This window comes from Drosophila takahashii, chromosome 3L (assembly GCF_030179915.1).
Source record: "Drosophila takahashii strain IR98-3 E-12201 chromosome 3L, DtakHiC1v2, whole genome shotgun sequence".
NCBI classification, from domain to species: Eukaryota; Metazoa; Arthropoda; class Insecta; order Diptera; family Drosophilidae; genus Drosophila; species Drosophila takahashii.
In genome coordinates, this window is record NC_091680.1 from 10662646 (window position 1) to 10683860 (window position 21215).

The 21215-nt window shown below is 38.2% G+C and overlaps 3 protein-coding genes and 1 long non-coding RNA gene across 4 annotated transcripts in view; 1 reads left to right on the forward strand and 3 right to left on the reverse strand.

Moving 5' to 3' along the window:
• Positions 1-21215, forward strand: part of ko (Stork-head domain-containing protein knockout) — a 60538-nt gene that overhangs the window by 3954 nt on the left and 35369 nt on the right. Inside the window, exon 2 of the mRNA XM_017143784.3 lies at positions 16600-16660. The gene's annotated coding sequence lies outside the window, so the exon portion shown is untranslated. The remainder of the gene's footprint in view (positions 1-16599; positions 16661-21215) is intronic.
• Positions 3190-4366, reverse strand: LOC108058827 (uncharacterized). Its single transcript, XM_044394596.2, is given in 4 exon segments — positions 3190-3521; positions 3524-3583; positions 3619-3704; positions 3707-4366. Coding segments are annotated over 4 exon segments (378 nt in total). The 5' UTR covers positions 3783-4366; the 3' UTR covers positions 3190-3365.
• LOC108058836 (uncharacterized) lies at positions 5464-6007 on the reverse strand. Its single transcript, XM_017143786.3, is given in 3 exon segments — positions 5464-5497; positions 5499-5597; positions 5599-6007. Coding segments are annotated over 3 exon segments (405 nt in total). The 5' UTR covers positions 5871-6007.
• On the reverse strand, positions 9682-13448 carry LOC138913012 (uncharacterized). Its single transcript, XR_011418579.1, has 3 exons — positions 13362-13448; positions 10420-10613; positions 9682-10355 (listed from the first exon to the last, which is right to left on the reverse strand). It is a non-coding gene; the product is annotated as an uncharacterized lncRNA (long non-coding RNA).

The window sequence follows — 21215 nt, forward strand, 5'->3', positions numbered from 1 at the left end:
TGTAGCATGTAGCAGCAGGAACAAAAACAACAACAATGAGCTGGGGCCCAGTATTCAGAGCATGTCAATGTGGGCCTCCGGTAATGTTAGCCCAACTCCCCCTTCTGCCTTCCCCCAAGTTGCCGTCTTAAAAAGCCCACACATTTTTTAATGCACTTGGGAAAATGTGGGCAGTTTTCCGGTTAATAGATCCAAGTATATACACTAGCATTGTTGTTATAAAAAATGTATGAACTAAATTTAATTACAAGACTAGGAAGATAGAGTTAGGAATATTTTATAAAATCTTTCTTAATAACAAATGCAATTATATTTTAAATTTAGAGAATGCAATCCTATTTTCGCAAATAAAAACTTTTTTAAAACGTTAAAAAATTGTTGAAAGCAAAGTCATATTTTGTATCATTAAAACAAAACTTTTAAAACGGTTTTTTAAAAGTTTAAATTATTAGTAATGCTTTCTAAGATTATCTATATTTTGTACAAATTATATCTTTAATATAGGAATAAAATATTTTTTGCTGTGTACGACATTTACCGTTTCGGCAAGGTCTGCCGGCCAGCTGCCAGTTGGTCTCGATCTCCCAGATTCTTGCATTTTGCCACTTGCCACGAATCCGATTCCGAATCCGAATCTGAGTCCGAGAATATGCCACATGGGCCACCCATTGCACAATCGCAGAATGTGCGGCTGTCCTGCTGTCCCCGCTGTCAATAAGCCAACAAAAAGCTAGTTTATTGAGTCGTCGTCTGCACTCAGTTAACCCAACCTGTCATGCCCACGCGTCGAGGCCAAGTGGCCTGGGCCAAAAAGCATCCGAGTGGCCACTCATTCGGTTTGTCATACTATACCCATGCCTATTTAATGTACAGCATATGGGCACTCGAAAGGAAAGTGTTCTTCTAGTTTCCAAAGGTGTGAGATACGAAAAGGGTATCAGTTAACGCCCTTAAGTTCCTAAAGCTTCGCATATTCACAATGAAATCACTATATAAGGAAATTCTTAAATTTTGCTGAGCTAAATAAAAATGTAATAATAAATATTTTATCATTTTATGTAGATAAAGGGAACTTCAAGGTAGATTGATGTTAAATTAAGCCAAAAAAGGCATTGCTTTTTGCTAATTGCTTTTGGCCTTGCTAAGAAATAAGAAATAATTGGTAGGCTTTTTCTGCTAAAAGGTTATTTTTTATAAGTCCATAAAACGAGCTTATTGCAGTTGCAATTGTCTTGTGTTAAATAGTTCATTAAAAACCTTCATTAAATAAGTAGCAGTAATTTATATACTGTTAAAATGTAATACCAAGATTTTTAGACTATAAAAAGAATTAGTGGGAAAAATGTTACAAAGATGTTTTTATTACATTGGTTTAAAATTTTTTTTAAAGAAATGCAAATATAGTTCTTGATAAATTCAAAATATGAAAATATATTCTTTTAATTAAAATCATACATTAAACCCCATTATAGATGTTTTTAATTAGTATTGGTTTTTAAGACACTTTTAAGTACCAACGTTTTAAAATAAATAAAATTGGTGATAAAGATTTCTGAAAAAAACATCTAGAGGTCTAAGAACCTTCTCCGCCATTGTGGTTTTTAACGGCGTTTCTCATGGGCGTTTCTCATGGGTAATTCAATGGTCGAGCACTAACGTTTTCCTGTCATTTCCTGCCGACGTTTTGCCAGCGTTTTGCTGATTAAGTTTCAATTTGAATTCGAGTTCTGGGCGGGAAATGAGTGGGGTCAGTGCAACAACCCATGGGCCGATGACCCAATTGCCGCCAGTCCAAGTCCACTTGCCACGGATTCAGATGCGCTTTTAGAAGCCTCCTACATGGAAGTTTCCTACTCGAGTTGCACCTGATCGACTGACCCACAAAAAGCCCTCGGCGGCGGGACAAAAGCGGCGGCAGGGGGGAAATGGACTTAAATATAGCTATCAGGCTTTAAGTGGCAGCCACTGCCGCCTGGGCAAATTTATTGAATCTCATTGAGCAGCTTTCTATACTTTCTCGCTCGCACTTGGCAGGGGAAAAATCGCCAGCGATTTGTTTATTGCGGAAGAAGTGAAAAGTGCGCGGCCAAATCGCCCCGTGTCTTTATGCTCGTGCAAATTAATTTGTCTTAGACATTTCAAAGGCATCTCACGGATGCGTATCTTGCGGTTTTTGTGGTCACTGGGATATTTGTTTATTTACATTTCGTACGAATACCGTACTACCGATGATATACCATCGATATGTGTGGCTTTATCCATAGATATCCGATGATGAGTTGGCTGAAAAGAGCGCTGCTTCATCTCTTTTTCCTTTGGCCACAAAGTGCGTTTTAATTAACCCACGAGTCGACCTGGCCAATTACTTTCTGCCTGCTTCTGCACTTTGTTTTTTTTTCGATTTGTATTTTTTTCTGGCGAGGATTCGCAATGACTTTCACTTTCTCGCCCCGAACGGCAGCGTGGGGTTAAGGGGGAAAAGCGGGAGAAGGCGGCGGCGGAGGGTTAATGAGGATGCCACATTGCTGCACATTTCGTGCCGCTTCATTGTGATTATCTTGTTGAAGAGATTCAAACTGTGGCAGCCGCTTTCATGTAATTTATTTGTTTATTGTCTTGGCCAGGGCCAGGCCAGAAACACACACTCCCTATACAGGCCGCTTTATATTATCCACCATTCATCCACTAGCCACCCACCCCGGGAGGCAACCAACCTAAGCCTTCGAATTCGGTTGGGCGGACTGCGTGTCTCGTGAGTCCACATTTAGGGATTCGTTGATAATTAAATAGGTTTTATTTAAAATCTTCAAAATATTTAATTTATTCAATCGAAAAAAGTAATATCATCACGTAATCTCTATGATTATGTACTTATTTAACATATTTTAAAATTTAAAATTATATTTTTATGGGTATTGTTCATAGATCCTATAAAAGCACTCTTTGCTAACATTTAAATGATAGATAATAAAAATAAATTATAACCAATACTTATTTGGAGAAACCTTCATTCATTTAAAAGAAGACATCTGAAAGAATGAAGAGTTTATGAAGCTAAAAAGCCCCACGTTGGGCGCCAATTCTGTTATGTGGGCGTATTCCATAAGAAATTATTGACTTATTTGTAACCCGCTAAGCATCTCTTGATACCTACTTATGCATGTTAATATGCATGTTAAAAATATCTCAAAAAAATAGATTACGTTTTTATTTCTTAGTTTAATTGCTATTTCATTATAAAGCTGGTGAAGATCTCGTGATCACGAGGCCATCTCCAGAAAAGTACAGGAGTCCGCAGCTGTTACACTTGCACTTGCCATTTGCTACTTGTACCGCTGCTCTTGTTGTTGCTGGTTGCTTGTTGTTTACCTATCGTCTCGTTTTGTGTGGAATCGCTCACAGTTGTCCGTCCAACGGAGCGTCCGTCCGCCAGTCTGCCAGTCCGCCCATCAGTTGAGTTGGTCCGCTTGTCGCTCCGTTAGCTCGTTAGAGCTGAAGATGAACAAGTTTTTCCTCAACTGAACTGGCACTCTAGACTTATTTCTTCATGAAGCCAGGAAGCCAGCGATTTCTCATCTTTGTTGTTGCTTGCCGCCTAATGTTGCTCTTGTTGTTCATGTTGCTATTGCTATTGCTGCTGTGGATGTTGATGTTGCAGTTAGTGCTTTCCCTTGATGCAGAGCCACCCGCAACCTCTGGCCCCTGGAAAACCGCACACCACTCATGCGAGGCGGCTTAATTAGCTCCATGGGCTTTTCAGGCTTTTCTGGCTCTTCTGGCATCTGTACTTTGGCATCTTCGGATCGGGATTGTTTCGCTTTCGTTCTCACATCCCGCCGCTAATGTTATTTTTCCGAGCGACTGAGCTTTTCCAACTGGCGCTGTTTTTCGCACACCAATTTTTCACTTGATCAAAAGAAAGTTCCTAGCGATTGGGTCCTCAAATTTGCGCTCAGCACGAGAGGGAATGAGAAAAAAGAAAAAAGCGAGACAGAGTGAAAGAGTTAAGTGCATTTCCTGGAAATAACGTTTCCTCTGCTGCAGCCAGCAGAAAAGCCAGTTCGGTTTTCCTCACTTTTCCGCACTTCGGCGGCTTTCAACTTGTTTTGGGTTTCGGTAACTGTGGATTTGATTCAATTGGTGGTTCTAACCCAAAGTCAAGCTCAATGACTCTTCGCTTTTCGTATATGGCTTTTGTTTTATAATTATATGGCGAGCAGAATTAGTTCTAGTTCTTAACTTAGAGATAATATATATTAAACATTTTTTCTTTATTTACAATTTTAATATAAACAGATTTCGGCATTTTGAAAAAGTCTTTTAATTTTGCGTGTTCTAAATAATATTATGTGTAAACTAAAAGTGACAGTAAATGAAAATAAAATTTGTTTTGTGGAAAGTCAAATAAAATAGTTCACAAAAGCTTAGCCGATTTAAATTTATTGCGACCATCAAAAACTAAACATTTATTTGAAGATTTTATGACTTAAAAATGTGTTATTAACATAGTAAATTCTATTTAATTAATTTATTTTCACTTAACCTCTTGACTGCATTATGAAAGTAAAAGGAAAATATAAATTTAATGATATGCTGTTATTTATCGTCGTAATAAAAGGAGCCACTGGCATCAAATTTCCTTGGACCAAAATGCATTGAAAAGTACCCGATATTCCTTTCCTTTTTAATGATTCCCATAAATTTTATTAGAAATATTAAAATACATTTTTAAACCGCAAACAACGAAAATCACATTCCCTGTGAAGCCGAAGCCATCTTCTGTTTGAATGCGTTTGTCTCTCCACTTGGCTGCATCTTTCATCTTCCACCTTCTCCGGTTGAGTCATGCGATCTGCCAGAGAAACAGTAGAACGGGCCAGAGAACTTGATCCGATGTGAAGATGGGCCTTTGCTTTTGGCCAAGAGAGTCAAGTTGAGTTACGCGGGCACTAAGTAGAGCCAAACTCGATTTCAGTTGGTTTGTTTTATTTTTCTTTTTTTTCTGCCGCAGCGGGTTTCTTCGTTTTCGTTTGTTTTCGGTGCCACATTCCCTGCTCGTTGGCCTTGTCGCTTCTCACATGATTAAGCCAGATTGCTTTCAGCTGGCAGCCGGATCGCAGTCTCCTCAACAAAGCAAATCTGCAAAGACTCTGCTCATCGGTTTCTGCAGACTGCAGTTGTTTGCCTATTTATAGCACGGCGCTTTGGACTTTGACCAGATCTTCGATCCGATGACGCAGCTTCTTTGGTTTTACAGGGGGAAAAATATTCAGAATATTAAGAAGTAATATACCTATCATTTCTGAAGGTCAAAATATTTTATTTAACTTTTTTTGCAGATTTTTATATTATTTTATTTAGTATTCTCAAAAGTTATTTAACAAAATTATATTCTTTCAAAAATCCAAAAACCAAGAAAGATGGTATAAAAATTTGTTTATGTGCAGCGATTGCTGCTACGATTTACATCATCGCCATCCAGCGGGGAATCTATGTGTACGTGGTTCCCTCGAGTGGAGTTCAAGCCCCCAGAGGTCGTAGAAATCACAGAGTCCATTGCGAAATCTTTAGCACACTCGAGATCTGCATTCTTATAGAAGGGAGGCATCAACAGACTTATTCTTCTTCTTCTGCCCCAAAGACCGTTGCGAAATGCAAATATCAACAAATGAGCAAATCGTTTCGTTATTTGTTTGACAGCAACACAAACGTTGCATCAAAGTGGGTAAACAGAGGCTGGAGGAGATGTCGATGGGGATGGAGATGGAAAATGGAAAATATAGGAGGCGATGCGATGTTACCTTGGAGGCCCCGTCGTTTGCCTGATGAGCGGTTGACCCAGTCGAGTGGCTTTGGGCCAGCAAACGCATATTCTTGGTCTCGAATTCAATTGAAGCTAATTGCTAATTGCATAATAATTCATTCATTCGGTCCTGGGCTTCCGCATTGATGGCCATCTGCTGCTGGGCGAATGCAAATCCCTCGCAGATCTTTAATTAAAGCCATCGCAAACACTTTTACGAGTGCCAAAGAAGGCGTTTGCATTATGAGCACCGCGTGTGGATTACTCATACGCCCCATCGTCCACACCATGACACGCCCCCTTCGCGAATCAATGGCAACGCCCCCCAACGCTTTCGCGGGGCTTTTCCCTGCGTCATGGCACATGAGTCGGAAAACTCGGAAAACTCCCAAGGAGGCCAACTCAAATGCCGAGATATTTATGGCCCAGCATTGATTCCAGTCATTCGATTCTTCGGCTCTTAACTGCGTTCTGTGCGAAGTTGTGCTTAATTTAACAGTTGATTGGGCGGGGAAAATGTAATTTAAAGCAACAACCCCTTAGATTAATCGTAAAAACAAATCTCTATGGGTTCGATTACCAACGCAAATAACAATTTATACAAGGAACTGGTGGAATTTTAAATTGATATGCTGTTTATAATGTTTTATTTCAAGTATACTAAAATTTTCAAAAAATGAAATTAAGAATGTAAAATCTTAAAGATTAGCTAAATATTTATTTTTAGAATGATGACAACTAAATACAATTTTTATAAACTTACAGTATTTATTTTTTCTTGTTTACAAAAAAGACCAAGAAAAAAATGAATTCCATATTTAAATGTAATCTCAGAAAGTGCATTTAATTTTCGCTTCTACAATAAGTGTAGAGGGCATTCCTTTTTTCATGGCTTGTTAATTTTCACTTTGTCTGGCTGGCGAAAAATCGAAAAACCTCTTTCAAGTTCACGGCTAGAAGCAGCGAACAACAAATACAATACAACGCCCAAGAGCGGCAATTTTTGAATTAGCCAAATTACTATTATTTGCCGCAGCACAAGAGCATACATAGAAATAGGTATAAAAACACATACTGAGCCCTGTCTGTCTGGCTTTTCGCCTTGGCTCTCAAATTTTTGGCCCTGCAAACGTGGCTGAATGATTTAATGTCCTTTTTGGCAGCCACACCCCAAAAATCTCACCCCGCCAAGCCAATGCAGTTGTTGTCTAGACTGCGGCAAACGAACTTTATTTCGGTTTTTCCCTGTTCTCCATTCTCATTTCTATATTTCTCATTTATTTCACTATTTTTCGGCGAAAAAGTGAGTTTATTCCAGGAGCTTAGGGACCTTCCCCCAATTCAATTTATAATGCCGCGACATTTTGCACTTTGCTCTGGCTTCATGTTTGCGTGACTCTGCGACTTAGCAATACGAAAATAAATAGAAAAAGGAATTAGCCAGATGATAAAAATTTTCCTTCGCTTTTATTTCAATATTAATTCAAAGCGGATTTTGGCATTACCTTGGCGGGGACCCTCTCTTTGTTTGGAAAATGCCAGTCGGAGGGGTTCAATGGAGTTCAGTTTTGATATTTGCGTGTGCCTGGCCACAAAAAGTTTCGCAAACGGTTTTTAATGCTGCACACAACGATGCGCATTGCCGATAAGGTCGCCGCTCTCCCTCTCTTTCAGAAAGGGTTTTGCATTGCATAACACCATCAATCTTTTGACCAGGCCAAAAGCAAGGAGGATAGGCTCTGCCGCAGGCCATATATCATTCACAGTGTCTGGTTGGCTTAACAACATGCCACAAACAGCCAAGCACACCACACAGCAATTAAAGCCAATGAATTGACAAGAAAACGCTGGCCCAGGCTAAAATCTAAAATCGCAAAATCCAAAACAATTGTTATCTCCCAGAGACAATTGCCGCCTTTGTCTCTTTGCAAATTTCGTTTTCGATTTCAGGGTGAGGCCGCCAGCGAAATGTTGGCCAAATTGTGGGGTACTTTTCTGCAATGATTTGCCATTATTTTTAGGCAGTTATAAATATAAATTTGCATATTACCTTAAGAAGAGGAATGAATGGAATTGTAACTGTGACTGGTTGAACGAAACAATGAATGATATGAATATATCTCTATAAACCTTACAAAGTATTTATATAATCAGTAGAAAATTTAATAAATTTTGAAAATTAGAGGTTTTAATTAGTATATAAAATTAAGACCACCTTCTTTAATCAAATTCCTAAGCCGACTTTTGCCTTAAGGCCTTAAAAAACATTTTCTCTTCCTCAATCTCGAGTTCCTCATCTTTGATTGAAGGTGAATAACTAAGAAAACAAGCAGAATTAAAATATAAATTATAAATTGTGCACAAATTGCAATTAAGGTCAAGTTTGAGTCGTCATCTGCTGCTGCTTGACCTGCTTAGATGGGAAGTCCACTCATCTCTCGGGCCCCAAATTAAATTACAAAAACGGAAACAGATTAATTTCGAGCAATTGAGCCACGTAATTAACAAAGCTGAGAAGATGACGATGCTGTAAGGTTTCGTTTTGCTGCGCCAGCAAATGATTCTCGATTCTGCAACTTCCCTTTTTCCACACAAAATCTGCAACTGAGTTGCGAGCTCATAAATTTTGCGGTTTGTTTGGGGCCTTGGCCATAACGGTATACATATAGAAGGGGTATGAGTATGAGAGTGCAACATGCTGCGATTTTGCCGGGTTTGCTGTTTTGGACTTCGGGTCTCTTATTTTTGCCAACTCAATGTTTGTGAATGAAATATTTGAATCGGCAGTGGCAAAAGGTTATAAATTCGACATGCTGTGTGGCTGAAATTCAGTGGGTAAATGCGGTAAATCATGCGGCACGAAAATTGAATTTTAATTTTACGATTATTGAATTTTAAGGTTCGGATTCTAAGGAATTTTAAAAGGCCGTTATCTTACAGATATATTTTCAATAAACATGAGATGATACATTAAACTTACGATGAACATAAATTCGCTTAATCTTAGGTATGATAGGAAGTTCTTAAAATTCTTCATTTGAATGTCATTTGACACTAATTTCTCCATCACAAAAATTAATCAAATCCGGCAGCAGAATTTCTAGTAATTAGAAATTCATATCCGTATCTAAAGTGTAAACTTCTTGCATAATTTCCATGGAAATGATAGACCAAACACAAATTCATTTTCTACTATCGCTTACACTTCTTCGCCGCTTGTTTTGCTCACTTTCGCTGGCAAGAAAAACGAGCAAAACAAACGAAATAAATAAGGCGGCAATAAAAGAGATAAAATACAAATAAAAAATGCAAAAATGCTTAGGGGGCCCCAAGTACTGGACTTCAAGTCCCCCCGTCGTTCCTCCCCCATTTAACACGACCACGCCCACGCAGCGTTTTGGCGATTTCATCAAAATGCGCATAAATTTGTGGCCTGCATTGTGGTTTTTGTATTTGTGTGTGCTTTCTGCCGAGTGAGACGTCTGTGGCGCCCACTGTCCATGTGGGTGGTCGCGGTCTTCAGCGGAAAAGTGGAGAAAAGACCATTTGCATCTTTCTCTCCGGTTCGCAAGTGTGTAGATCTTAGGACACAGAAACAAATGGGGAAATTTTTATGTTTTTGAAATATTAAGAAACAATATAAATATATTATTTAATATATAATTAGTTTCCTGCTAACAAAATATATAATTTGAAACATTTTTCTTTTAAGCGGGAGAAGAAACGACTAAACTTATATAGTTTTTTTAAATTGTCGTTTTTAATAGTTTTAAATAAAGAAAGTTTTTTTTAATTATTATTTAAACATTTAATGGTATTTTTAAGTCATCATATTGCTTAGCTTGTGAAATAACTAAAGAGCATTAAATTTAAATTATTCTTATAAAAATCTGTAGTAATTTCAAAGATTTGATCTACAAAATTTGTTTAAAAGAAAATATAAAATTCTATTTTTTCCCTGTGCATCTGTGTGTTTGGCTTCGATTTCTAAAACACGAAAATTTGCATTTAATTGGGCAAGTTTTGCTCTTGGCAAGCGGGGGATGTGGATGTGCGGTGTGTTGAGGTGCCACCAAGTGTATTCATTCTGCTTTGAAGTGACAACCCCTGACCAGATGAAAACCCCTTTTCCTTTGAGCCTGGGAAAAACGCAGGCTGATGAGATTTGGCTGACATCAATCAGCCGGCGATCTTTGCATTTGTCTGTTTTCCTTTTTCAGGGGCAGGGGGTTCGTTTGTTATTTTATCTGCGACACGATGACGTTTTCAAAAGTCCAAAAAACTAAAAAAATAGAAAAAAAAGAAGCCGATGAGTGAAAGTACATTTTCGTATGTTGCGCTGCAGTTGTTGTCATTTCATTTCATTTCTTTTGGCCGGGCCGTAATGTGTGTAAAGTTTGCAACCGTCGACAGACGACTTCTCATGGCTGTTTGTCTCTTCGGCTTTTGATTGTCTGGCGATAGCCAATTGAGATTTTCATTTGTCAGTCAAAACAGCCACGGCGAAACAAAGGCCGAAACCGAAAGACGAATAGCGAAAGACGAGACGCGTCTGTCAATGACATAGAAAGAGAGTTTAAATCTTCAAAAGCCTGAGCATGATATGTACTTGTTACCGGGCTCTGTTGTTGTTTTTGTTTTTTTTTTTAGCCATTGCACTGGGTCTGATTAGACTTTTGTCGATGTTCGAGTATCTGCTTTTCACTTTCCCTCTCGCTGGGGTCTCGTTTCTCGGTTTCTTCTGCGTCATCGAGAGATTTCCAATTCTTCAATCGTGGGGCACGTGCTCAGTTGACGTGAAGAAGAGTGTCTGCGGGAGAATTCCAAAAACTGTTGGTCAAGGGCCAGATTACGAGATCGTTTTTTGACCGGAAGTGCACTTGCTCTTGCACCATGAGCGTGCATCACACCCGCTGAGAAAATTGAAAATCTGCGAGATTTTATAGGTATCTATTTAGTATTTTTTAAAAACTATTAGTATATTTAAAAACTGTTGTAAAAATCCCAAAGATGTATTCATTTAATATTTAATTTGTAATTATTTTTTAAATATATTATATTTAAAATTGGGGTAAATTTTCATACTGCCTTTCTAACACAACAAGTTATAGGGTATGCAATAAAGTAAAATTCTAAGCACCTTCTGCTAACCCTTTGTTATTGGAGAGTTTTTCTCTTTTGCCCAAAGCAGTCAAGCTCCGCTGAACCTGAACCTTTGGCATGAAACAGTGACCTCAGTAAATTCGTTTTTAATGATTCCGAAACTTGTCCTTCAAAATTAATTACGCCCTTTACTTCACCACGAGTATACAGGTACATATATAGAGTACCTTGCCCGCGTAAACCTTACTTCGAATGTTTGAACTTTACACTCCGCACATAAATCTTAGCTAGGCTCAGCTGAGCCGGCTAATTACGCTGGCAATCTTTTAATTATGGTCCAACAATTTCGAGTTTCGGAAAATGAAACAAAAGCGACCCACAAAAAATTTGTTAGTCTTCTCTACAGTTTTCTACCACTCATTACCAACGATTCTTGTCACTAATCACAATGCTGCTGAATGCTGAAGAACAAAATTAAAAAGAGACACAAATGCTAAATAAAAAAAACATCAACAAATGTAACTGGGTCAAGTTGTTGTTGCTGGCGTTGAAAAATACAAAATAATTGTGGAAAATCTCAAGATCTTTTTATCTGCGGTTTTATTTTGTTGTCTTTCGGTTTTGTTTGTTTTTGTACGTTTAATGCGCTGGCGGTTGGCCGGATCGACGAACTGGGGAACTGGGCCGAGTTTCAATTAAGTTTTCAGCCCGGAGCCAAAAACTCACGCCTCCAAGTCTGGATTTTCCTATCCAACATACACCTTACGCACTCGAGAAGCGCGGAGAAAGGCTTGAGAACTATGAGAATGCCCAATTAGGGTGTATTAGGCAATTAGGGGTAATCAGTCTTTCTGGTAATTACCTTTTCACAATTATTCTTATGAATTCAGGGAGGTGTTTCCGCTTTGGGTTATGATGATTGATAAGTCCTGACTGCTGATTCTGTACCTCAATTAGGTGAAGTATTTTAGAACAGAACAAAAACTTAAATATGTCAGTCTTACAATTGTACGAAAATATAAAATAGTTCTTGTGATGAGTTAAATATAATGTTATTTTCATTATTATAGTTTGCAGTACAATAATGGAGATATAATTATAAAGCTAAACTTTTTAATGTTACAAAGTTTGTAATAGAAACATAATGTTTGTAAAAATTGAAAGCTCAATCAAGATAGCATTGATTTATTAAACTATTGATTGTTTATTTAGAGATACGGAAATTATTTCGAAAAACAATCAAGTGATAGTCCCGACCCACACTTCACTCCCCTCGTAATTATCGGCCGCCAAAATAATCGAGGAAAATGGGGAAAGGTGACTTCGTGCGATTTTCGCAGCTGACATCCCAAGCGGTCCATTGTCGAGCTGGACGGGAGTCAATAAAAATTATTTCGCGAAAGTTGTCGCACAATATGGCTGCACAGAGAGTCTTTACTTCATTTTCATTAAGTTGTATTTTTAAGTTTTATTTTCTCCGACTTTTTATTAGATTGTAATGTTTAGTGCTGCCGTTGGCGGCTGCGGTGCCGCGAATTGCCAGTCGCCACATTTCGCAGCCATAATTCAACTAATTAAATGCACATGAAAAATTCAGCACTCGAAAAGGCAACTTTGACAAATGGTACCAAGTTTTTAGCTGCGGGGAGGGGCTGCTTATAAAATGCCAAAGCCAAAAACTTGCGATGAAACGCACTGAGAAATGTTTCAAATTGAAATGCACAACGAATTACTGAATTATTTTCATTAGGTGAAAGAGTTTGGAGATTGGAAATTGTTTGAATTAGTCATGGGAGTTGAGATAGGTCAAGTTATACTAGAGAAATTAATAATTTCGATATTTTTAGCCTTTTTTGTTCATCGGAAACATTGTGAAAATATCGAAAATATCGATACTTTTCTAGCCCTACCTATGTTACACTTAATAGTCACTTCATTAAGTATACCTACACTAAACTTTAACTGCCTGAAGCTTTAAACGAATCTGAAACTTAAATTTCTTTTAACTAGGTATTAAGATTTCCCCAAATATTTATTGCCTTACCTAATCCCCAGCCAATTACCCGATTATTGTTAAATCTCTGGATCTTCGCCGGGCCACTTAATGGAATTAACCAGATTAGCCATGGCTTGGATCATATGTTTTCGATGCTTGTTAATGGCGGCCAAAGCCGTCGAATCGAGAAATGGTTTTCCCAATCAATTAGCTCTGACCTCCAGGTGCCCTTCGGACCTGCACTCGCCGCGGGAGGTTTTCCTTTTTCCCTTTTCCCTTTCTTTCGCCCCCAAAACTCATTGATCATTGGCTATCGATTGGCCGCGATCGCCGACACGATATTGCCCTAGGTTTTTGGCTACCGTTCCGACTGTCCACTACCAAAGGCCCAAAACCAAAACAAAACCCAAACCCAAACAGAAAAGCCAAAACAACCCAGACAAACACCAGGCCACTTACAACTTGGGCGCAACTTTCACTAATTTTCAATGCGAGCAAACTTGATTGGTAAATTGCGGCAGCAGGACGCACTCCGTTTAATATTTCTCACCCATTCTCGGTCCCACCTGAGTTGGATTTCCACCTCGCCCAATGCCCAATCAATTGGACACTTTTTCACTTTATTTTCCACACTAATTGGAATGGACACGCGGGATTTCAGCATTCTTCCCGTTTCGTGGGGGCCTCGGTTGATACTCTTAACGGCCTTTAATGGAAAACTATATAAATAAAACTATAATAGCTAATATAATAATAAATAAAATAACTTACGTTAATTGGCTAATAAAAGTTGGCCAATCTATCATTAAATCTAATTTTTTAAGAGCTTCGTGGTTAATAAAATTTCAAGAATTTTGATTTGAAATGTCAGCAAATTAAGGAAAAGTTAAATATATATTTATCTTAGAACTAAAATTCTTCAATGAAATAGCTGGAAATAAAAAAGCTATTGCTATTACAAAACTAAAGTCGTTTTGTAGTTTACTACATTTGTGAAATAAATTACATTTTGTTATGTAAAAAAGTATTATAAATATTAAAAAAACAACCAAGTTCATAAATAGTAATAACTGTAATTCAGAATTCCACTTCCCAAAAAAATAAAACTCCTATATATTATTAGGGTAATTAAAACTTCCATCTGATGAAAACTCGGCCTGGCTACTTCCTTCCAGGCCTTCCGCTAGAGTCGCAGCTTTATCGTTTTATTATGACACGCAAATGGCAAAATTAGTAAAAATATTTGAAAATTGTCGGCGGCTGTTATAATTACAATATAAAATGCGCCCGTAATAGACTTGTTTTTCGCCCCTGGCTAATTTGCAATGTTGGCCAAATCTTTTGGCGTTTTATTTTCATTTAATTACGGCTGCTGTTGCTGCATTAATTGGCTTGTTTTGCTTAATAATGATTATTGGTTTTTATGACTCTTTGATTATGCGATGATGCATCGAAAAAAGCGAGTCGGCGAGGAAAGTCTCGGCAGCGACTCTATTTTTTCTGTTGCTGTTGTTTTTTCTTCTTTTTTTCCACCGGCTCTTTGGCGAGGTGTTGAGCATTTTGTTGGAGTTGATGGCCTGTCAGTCAGTCAGGCAACTCAACTGCCGGACGGACAGACATTGTCGGTCTGTTTTAAAACGCCGGACCGTTTCTATATCTGCTTATGCTGGTAGTGCTGTCTTAATTATGTAATGTGCGCTTTTGAAGACAATTTAAATGGCCGCCAGTTGTGGAAAACAAACACGAACTTCGGTGGCCCAGAAATGCCAGGAAAAAAGAAGGAAAATCGCAGAGAAAATACGACCACTGAGATGCTCTAAATTGATGTTTGAATTGGCATTAAGAACTATACTTGATAATCTTGCTAAATAAAAAGGTTATATTAAAATTGTATGTTAAACTTTTCATTCATATACTTAAATAGGGAAAAATTGTAAATGTAATAGATGTTATTTTCCTTAATATATTTTAAAAATAAAATAAAATATTTTTTGGAAAAATAAATATACTTTTAGATATTCCTTGTAATCGTAAATGAGTTACTATTTTTTATTATGGGTGAATATTAGTTATAGAACAAAACGATCCAATGTTATTATAAATCCTCTCAACTCTCCCAACGATGCCCTACGATATAGGGTATAGTGCATAATTATATGCACTTGATCGGCAAAGAGAGCGTGTGAGCGAGATGGAGCGGTAAAATGTGCAACTGAAGTGGACAGCCAAGTGGACAGCGAATTATGAACGATGACGCAATGCGGACTCATCGATGGAGCTGAGCTGGTGGAAAAACCGTTGCACTGGTCGTGGACCCAACCTGCCAGTCTGCCAGTTGCTCCTGGTTGAAGCTCTTGACCCCGTTTTACCGCCGCCATGACTGCAAATGAAAAGCCAAAAATAAGAAACCGAAAAATCAAAATCCCGAAACGCTTCAGAAACTTTTGGACGCCCCCGAAAATTGCGTTGCATTTTAATTGCTCTGTGATTAAGCGGCAATTACATAAAATTAAAAACAAAAGTTGATTTCGAACTAAATGATTACGGCAGAGGTAGAGCAAACGCAAACCAAAAAAAGGAGAGAAGTGCCCACAGAAGAAAGTAAGAAAAGAGCGAAGAAAGCTGGAGAAGAAAACGATTAGTTTCATTCGCTTAACAAAATGTTAGATAATTGCTTATAATTATGATAATTCAACTAAATACCTGCGCGGGCGGTTGCATCAGCGCAATTTGCACCACTAACCCACCGAGGAGCCACCGAGGAGATACCAGGGGAACCACCGCACCACTTTAGCACGCAAGTCGCTCTACACACTTGGCTGGTTAATTTATGTCATGATTCCGCACATAAATTCCAAAGGAATTTTCCTATAAATTACAGGGGCTTTTCCCCGACGCCCAGCGCTTCGCTTTTCTTCTAGTCTGTGTTTTTAGTTAGCAAAGATGTCAGCGATTTCGTTTTCTTTTTTGTTTTTACTTCAGCTTCTCCTTTTTTTCTTGTATTTTCTTCTAATTTTCCTGGCCACATCATTACGAAATGAGTCTTTTTCTCCCGCCTTGTTTTTCCTTCTTTTCTCCCATTGCACATGGGATTTTCCTCCCCCTCCTGTTTCCCCGTGGAAAATCGGGGGGCCAAAGATCCCAGTGACATTTCCACATGCAAGGAGGAGGCCTCTTGGAAAAAAATACTTTTTGGCATGCGCTGACACGAAGAAAACATTAAACATTCTTTCGGGGCCAAGAAGAAATTGGGAGGGCACCGCCGGGCTGCATCAATAAATTTAGCTCATAACGCTGAGTGACAGTAATGTGTCATCAGCGGGTGGAAATAGTTTCTAACGAAGTGGGAGTTGTTCTGTGGGCGTGTATTTCTGTTGAATGAGAAATGAGTGTGTCTTGCCAACGAGGTGGCCCATCCATTTGATCTGATTTACACGGATTTTACGATGGATTTAAAGCGGCTAACCGCACTGATTCATTTGGCGTCAATATTTATCAAGGGAGAGGTGCCAATCATTTGTTGAGCTATGTTAATAATGTTGTGCGGTATGGTCTAAAAAATTTGAAATGAATTATTTTGTAATATTTTTAATCAGGAGAAAAATATATATTTAATGTATAATAATGTAATTATATTATAATACCTTTTTGTAAAAATCGTTTTTCTAATCACCATTTAAATATTTTAATATTCCAGATCGCAAACGCAAATGTTGATAAGACATCGAATATTCTTTGGCTCTTAGGAAATTCTCAGTGTAAGTATATGAACCAAAAATACGGGTTTTAAAATGATAACTGATTTTTAAATATTTGTTTTTCACAATAAGAAATAATTACATAGAATTGTTAATAACAATTTAAATCCGGAACAATTCTCATTTTTGATATTATGTGCTTTTCTTCTGTATAATTGAGTCCTTTTAGGCCATTGGACTTAAATGGTCGATTGGACTACATTTTTTACAATCAAAGTTTCTGCATCTTAACTGCAAACTTTCCACTCAGTTAGGAGGCCAATTTCGAGGGAGTCCCCCCGATACCCATGAAAATGATTTTTAATTTCGCCTCGTTATAGCCGTAACTTAAGATCTCGCCCGTTCACCTGTTCGTTCGGGCTGTCTAATGAAATCATCAACCTGTGGCCACACAATCCATCAAATTTAAGTCCAGAAAGAGACAGGGGCCAAAAGTGTTAAACAATTTTCCGCACACACAGACGCAGAGTCCCCGTCCCCAGTCGAGATGCAAATGAAGTTTTCGACTTATGCCGAGTCTCGTTTTTTAAAGTTTACTTTTCGTTAGCAGCCTTTGAGTATGAGTTTCGCTCGTGTGCATAATTTAAAATAATGACGGCACATGAAACTTAATGCGTCTGCCCCGAAAGAGATCGATCCCATGGAGGCAGCAGGCTTGTTGACCCGGTGGCAGGTGGATCAAATTGAACCCGAAGATCTCAAGATCTGAGGATCCGAAGCTGATGATGCTTGATGGCTGGCTGATGGTTGGAAAAGCACACACGTCACGCATCTTTTTGGTCACGCATCGAAGGTGTAACAGGTGTCACTCGCACTCGCACTTGCACTCTCACTTTCCTGCGGTGTTAGCCTACATACATAACAATTAGCTAACCAAACGAATGGCCAGAAACACACGCAATTATCGCATCCTTGCCGTATCTGTGATTTGTGATCAGTGATCTGTGATCGCTACTGCCACCGTCTCTATACATTTCTTTTCACCTTTTTGTCACTTTCCTTTTGCAATGCAAATTTCTCGTGCCGACTATTAATTGCTAATGGCAGTCAACAGGCAAAAAATAAAGGAGAAATAACCGTTAAGACAAACGCCAAGAAAAAACCAGCCATAAAAATCGTCAACCAAATGCGGCAGCCTGGCTTTTATACCCCCCCTCGCCTGAGTTTCAGTCACCTGAATTTTCCTCCTGCTGCCCACGATCGCTGATCATTCACAGTAGGCTGCTACTGCTACTGCGGCTTATATGCAGATTTCGAGAGAAAAGTTTCTCTGCTGGAAAATATCGCCAGGGTTTTGCGAAATCCTGTTTTAGGATTTTTATTAGCCATCGCTTTATGCGCGTATGAATTTATGAATATTTATAGACCCTGAACATTATTGCGCTGATCATGCCAGTCACCTAAATGAGTTTTGCATATAAAGACATTCACATGGATTTGGCACAATTTTCTTAAAGTTTGTTCGTTAAAAATCGAGCAAAGGAAAGGAGAGTGTTTGTAATTTACTGACTTTTTTTTAGAAATAAAGATAGAAGGTTAGGCGCTTACAACTTCTTCACTGTTTAAAAAAATAAATGTTACAAAAGGTATAGTAAATGAATTAAAATATCTAACATTTTAGAAAATTAAAATTGTATAAACGGGTGTGACACACAAATATTTTCAGGAGAAATCCGGGTGAAAAGTACGTAAACATTATCAAAAGTTCTCTCGATAAACTTTTAAATTTTGTTCTTGATATCATAATTATATTAATTTTGTTTACATATTTTTTTCTAAATCTCTGCATAGATAAAATTGTATCACTAATTTGAGCTTTTAAAAAAATCGTAGAAAAAATTTTCTTGACCGTAAATGATTTCTGAGTCGAAGTGGAGTCCAAACACTTTGGTCCTGGGGCTCTAAAAATAAAACTTTCTTTGCATAGCCTGGCTTTATCCCCCCTTGTGACTTTACTCCACCAACACCAGTGTGGCTATAACTCCCTCTTTTTGGGCTTATCGACGATCTTTAGACGTTGGCACGTTTCGTTCATTGCCTTGGCTTCAGTTGTTGTAGTTGTTGTTGTTGCTGTTGACGTGTTGCCAAATGGCCATATTCGAGCTTTTATTGTGGCTCGTATTAGATTGCCATGGCCAATGCATAAATCTGTTATTGAATGCGAGCCCGAATTGGAATCGGAATCCGATCAAGAGCGTTTCCAAGAAAGCCAGTGGAAGTGGAAGGCCAAGAGAGAGATATTTGGCTCTGGGCAAGCGATTCGGTCATATCCATTCTTAATCGCAAATATTTGGAATAGTTTAAGGTGGAATTTGAATTTATTGAAGGGATATTCCAGATTTTTCAGGCCCTACCATTTTTATATGACTCTTTATTAAAATGGTTTGTTTAAGGAGATCAATAAATATAATACAAAAACTAAGATTGTTTATGTTGCACTGGTGGTTCCCATTAATTGTATTAAATATACAAATAAATATTGATCCATTACCAAGCAATGATTGATCAAAATTTAAATAACAACGGAACCCTCCGCATGTGAGATATATCAACCACACAACAAGTTTGTGATCAAAACAACAGGACCATCACAAAAGGCCAACTAATGGAACTTGAAATGCCCCCAATTACCGGGTGAAGTGTATGTGCTAAAAAGTACCCACTTACATATTTCATTTTCGCATACCTAAAAGTGGAAAGTTCTAGCCTGCGGTGAGTCACTAAGCTCCAATAAGACACGGCTACAGTGCTTAAAAGTCAACAGCATCACAGCATAAATCCAGGCATGAAAGCGATCTCCTATCGCTGTTCTCCCTCTCGTTCTAATAAGCCAAACAATAAATCATCATCGAGGCTTATATTTTTAGCAGATTTCTTAGCCAAAACTCTGCTGACTCACGATCCCCAAAGAGCTTCAGGGTCTCCGTGTGTACTATACCATATACCATATACCATGGGTTCCCATTCCATTCCCATTCCCAGAGTGGAACGGCGCTTCGCTTTGAGTCTTCAGCGTGTCTTTTACTTTTTACTCCCCGTACTTCTTGGCTTTCCTGTTGTTCCTCTTAAACTAACAAATTCTGGCATGGTCCAAAAAAAGAGAAGGGGTTCCGGGGGGTTGAAGGGGGTGGCAGGGCGAAAAAACAGGCTTGGGCACATTGCTGGACATCACGCAAGGAGGAACCGAATCGCTGCAAAATCGGTGGCATCGCATTCGGAGGAAGGAGAAAGTCTCCACGAAGGGCGGCCAAGAATCTCCAAAACTGATTCCACGTTCTCAAATGCACGCGGAAAAATGTATCCTGAAATTTGATTACTGATCATTGATCAATAACGTTAAAATAATATTTTTCAAATATAAAATATTAAAGGCAACCATACTTATAAAAATACCAAACATTTTGAATATCTAAAAATGTTGTGTTAAGAACTAAAACTAGAAACACCTTTTAAAAGCTAAGGGAGGACTCTAAAATCTAATATTTCAGGATTTTTTAATACAGTCCTCACCACTAAATAATACTCGTAAGTTATAGATGCTGTTACATGCATTTTATTTAAATCTTTTTTTATTAGCAAAAATATATGTTTAGACAGAATGTAAAAGACATTTATATTAGAAGACTTGCAGCCAAATATGAACCATATTTTTGAAGTGTTGCCTTCGGCCAGCTGCCAAGACACACGAGATTTTGTTTTTCAAGTAGCCCAACAACGAAATTTGTTATATGACTTACATTAGTGGGTGCATGTCCCCTCCTTTCCACCCCCTTTCCACACAGATTTTTTTTTATTTTGGCTAGCATTGTTTGGCAAACGGGCAGCCACATTTGCAGCAGCAGCAGAATTGACATTTCCTTTTACAACATCCAACAAGCTCTGCAAAATGAAAACGATAAATCAGCAACAACACAGCGGCGAGCGTTTTCCATGTGATTGTCACGCTTGAAGGACTTTTCTCGTGGAAAGCACCAACAACAAAAACTTAAAACAAAAATCAAAGCAACAAAACAACAAAGGCGCAAATGAATTTGTTGCTTTTCTTGTTGGCCGCTGCTGTTAACAGCATTTGTTGCAGTTGCTTTTTATGAACTAGGTTACTATGTTTGTTGAGTAATTGAGTTTAGTTTTTTTCGCACACACGAATGTGTCCATTGTTGCTTGATGTTGCTGTTGTTGTTGTCGATTAGGAAGCTGCCACACATGCAACTCATTTTTTTGTTTCTTGGCAGGAAGTGAGATTTTGGGGGCGGTGGGGGTTGCTTTTTATTGAATGCTTTCTCTGAGTTACGCTGCCAAATAGTTGTATCCTTTTAAGGCAATATCCTTCACCGAAATAATTTATTTTCTGTATTTAAAGTGAATGAGGCGATTATATAAATGTGTGCATTAAAATAGCTAATTAATGAACACTTGTGAGCGAAGACAACATCACGTATGAGCAATCTACTTTTTGGCCAAATTGCGGACATTAAACAAGCATTAATTTTAACGTTTTGTAGAAATGCCATATTTAAATAAACCAATTAGTTTGAGGTTTTGGTAATGCTGTCTT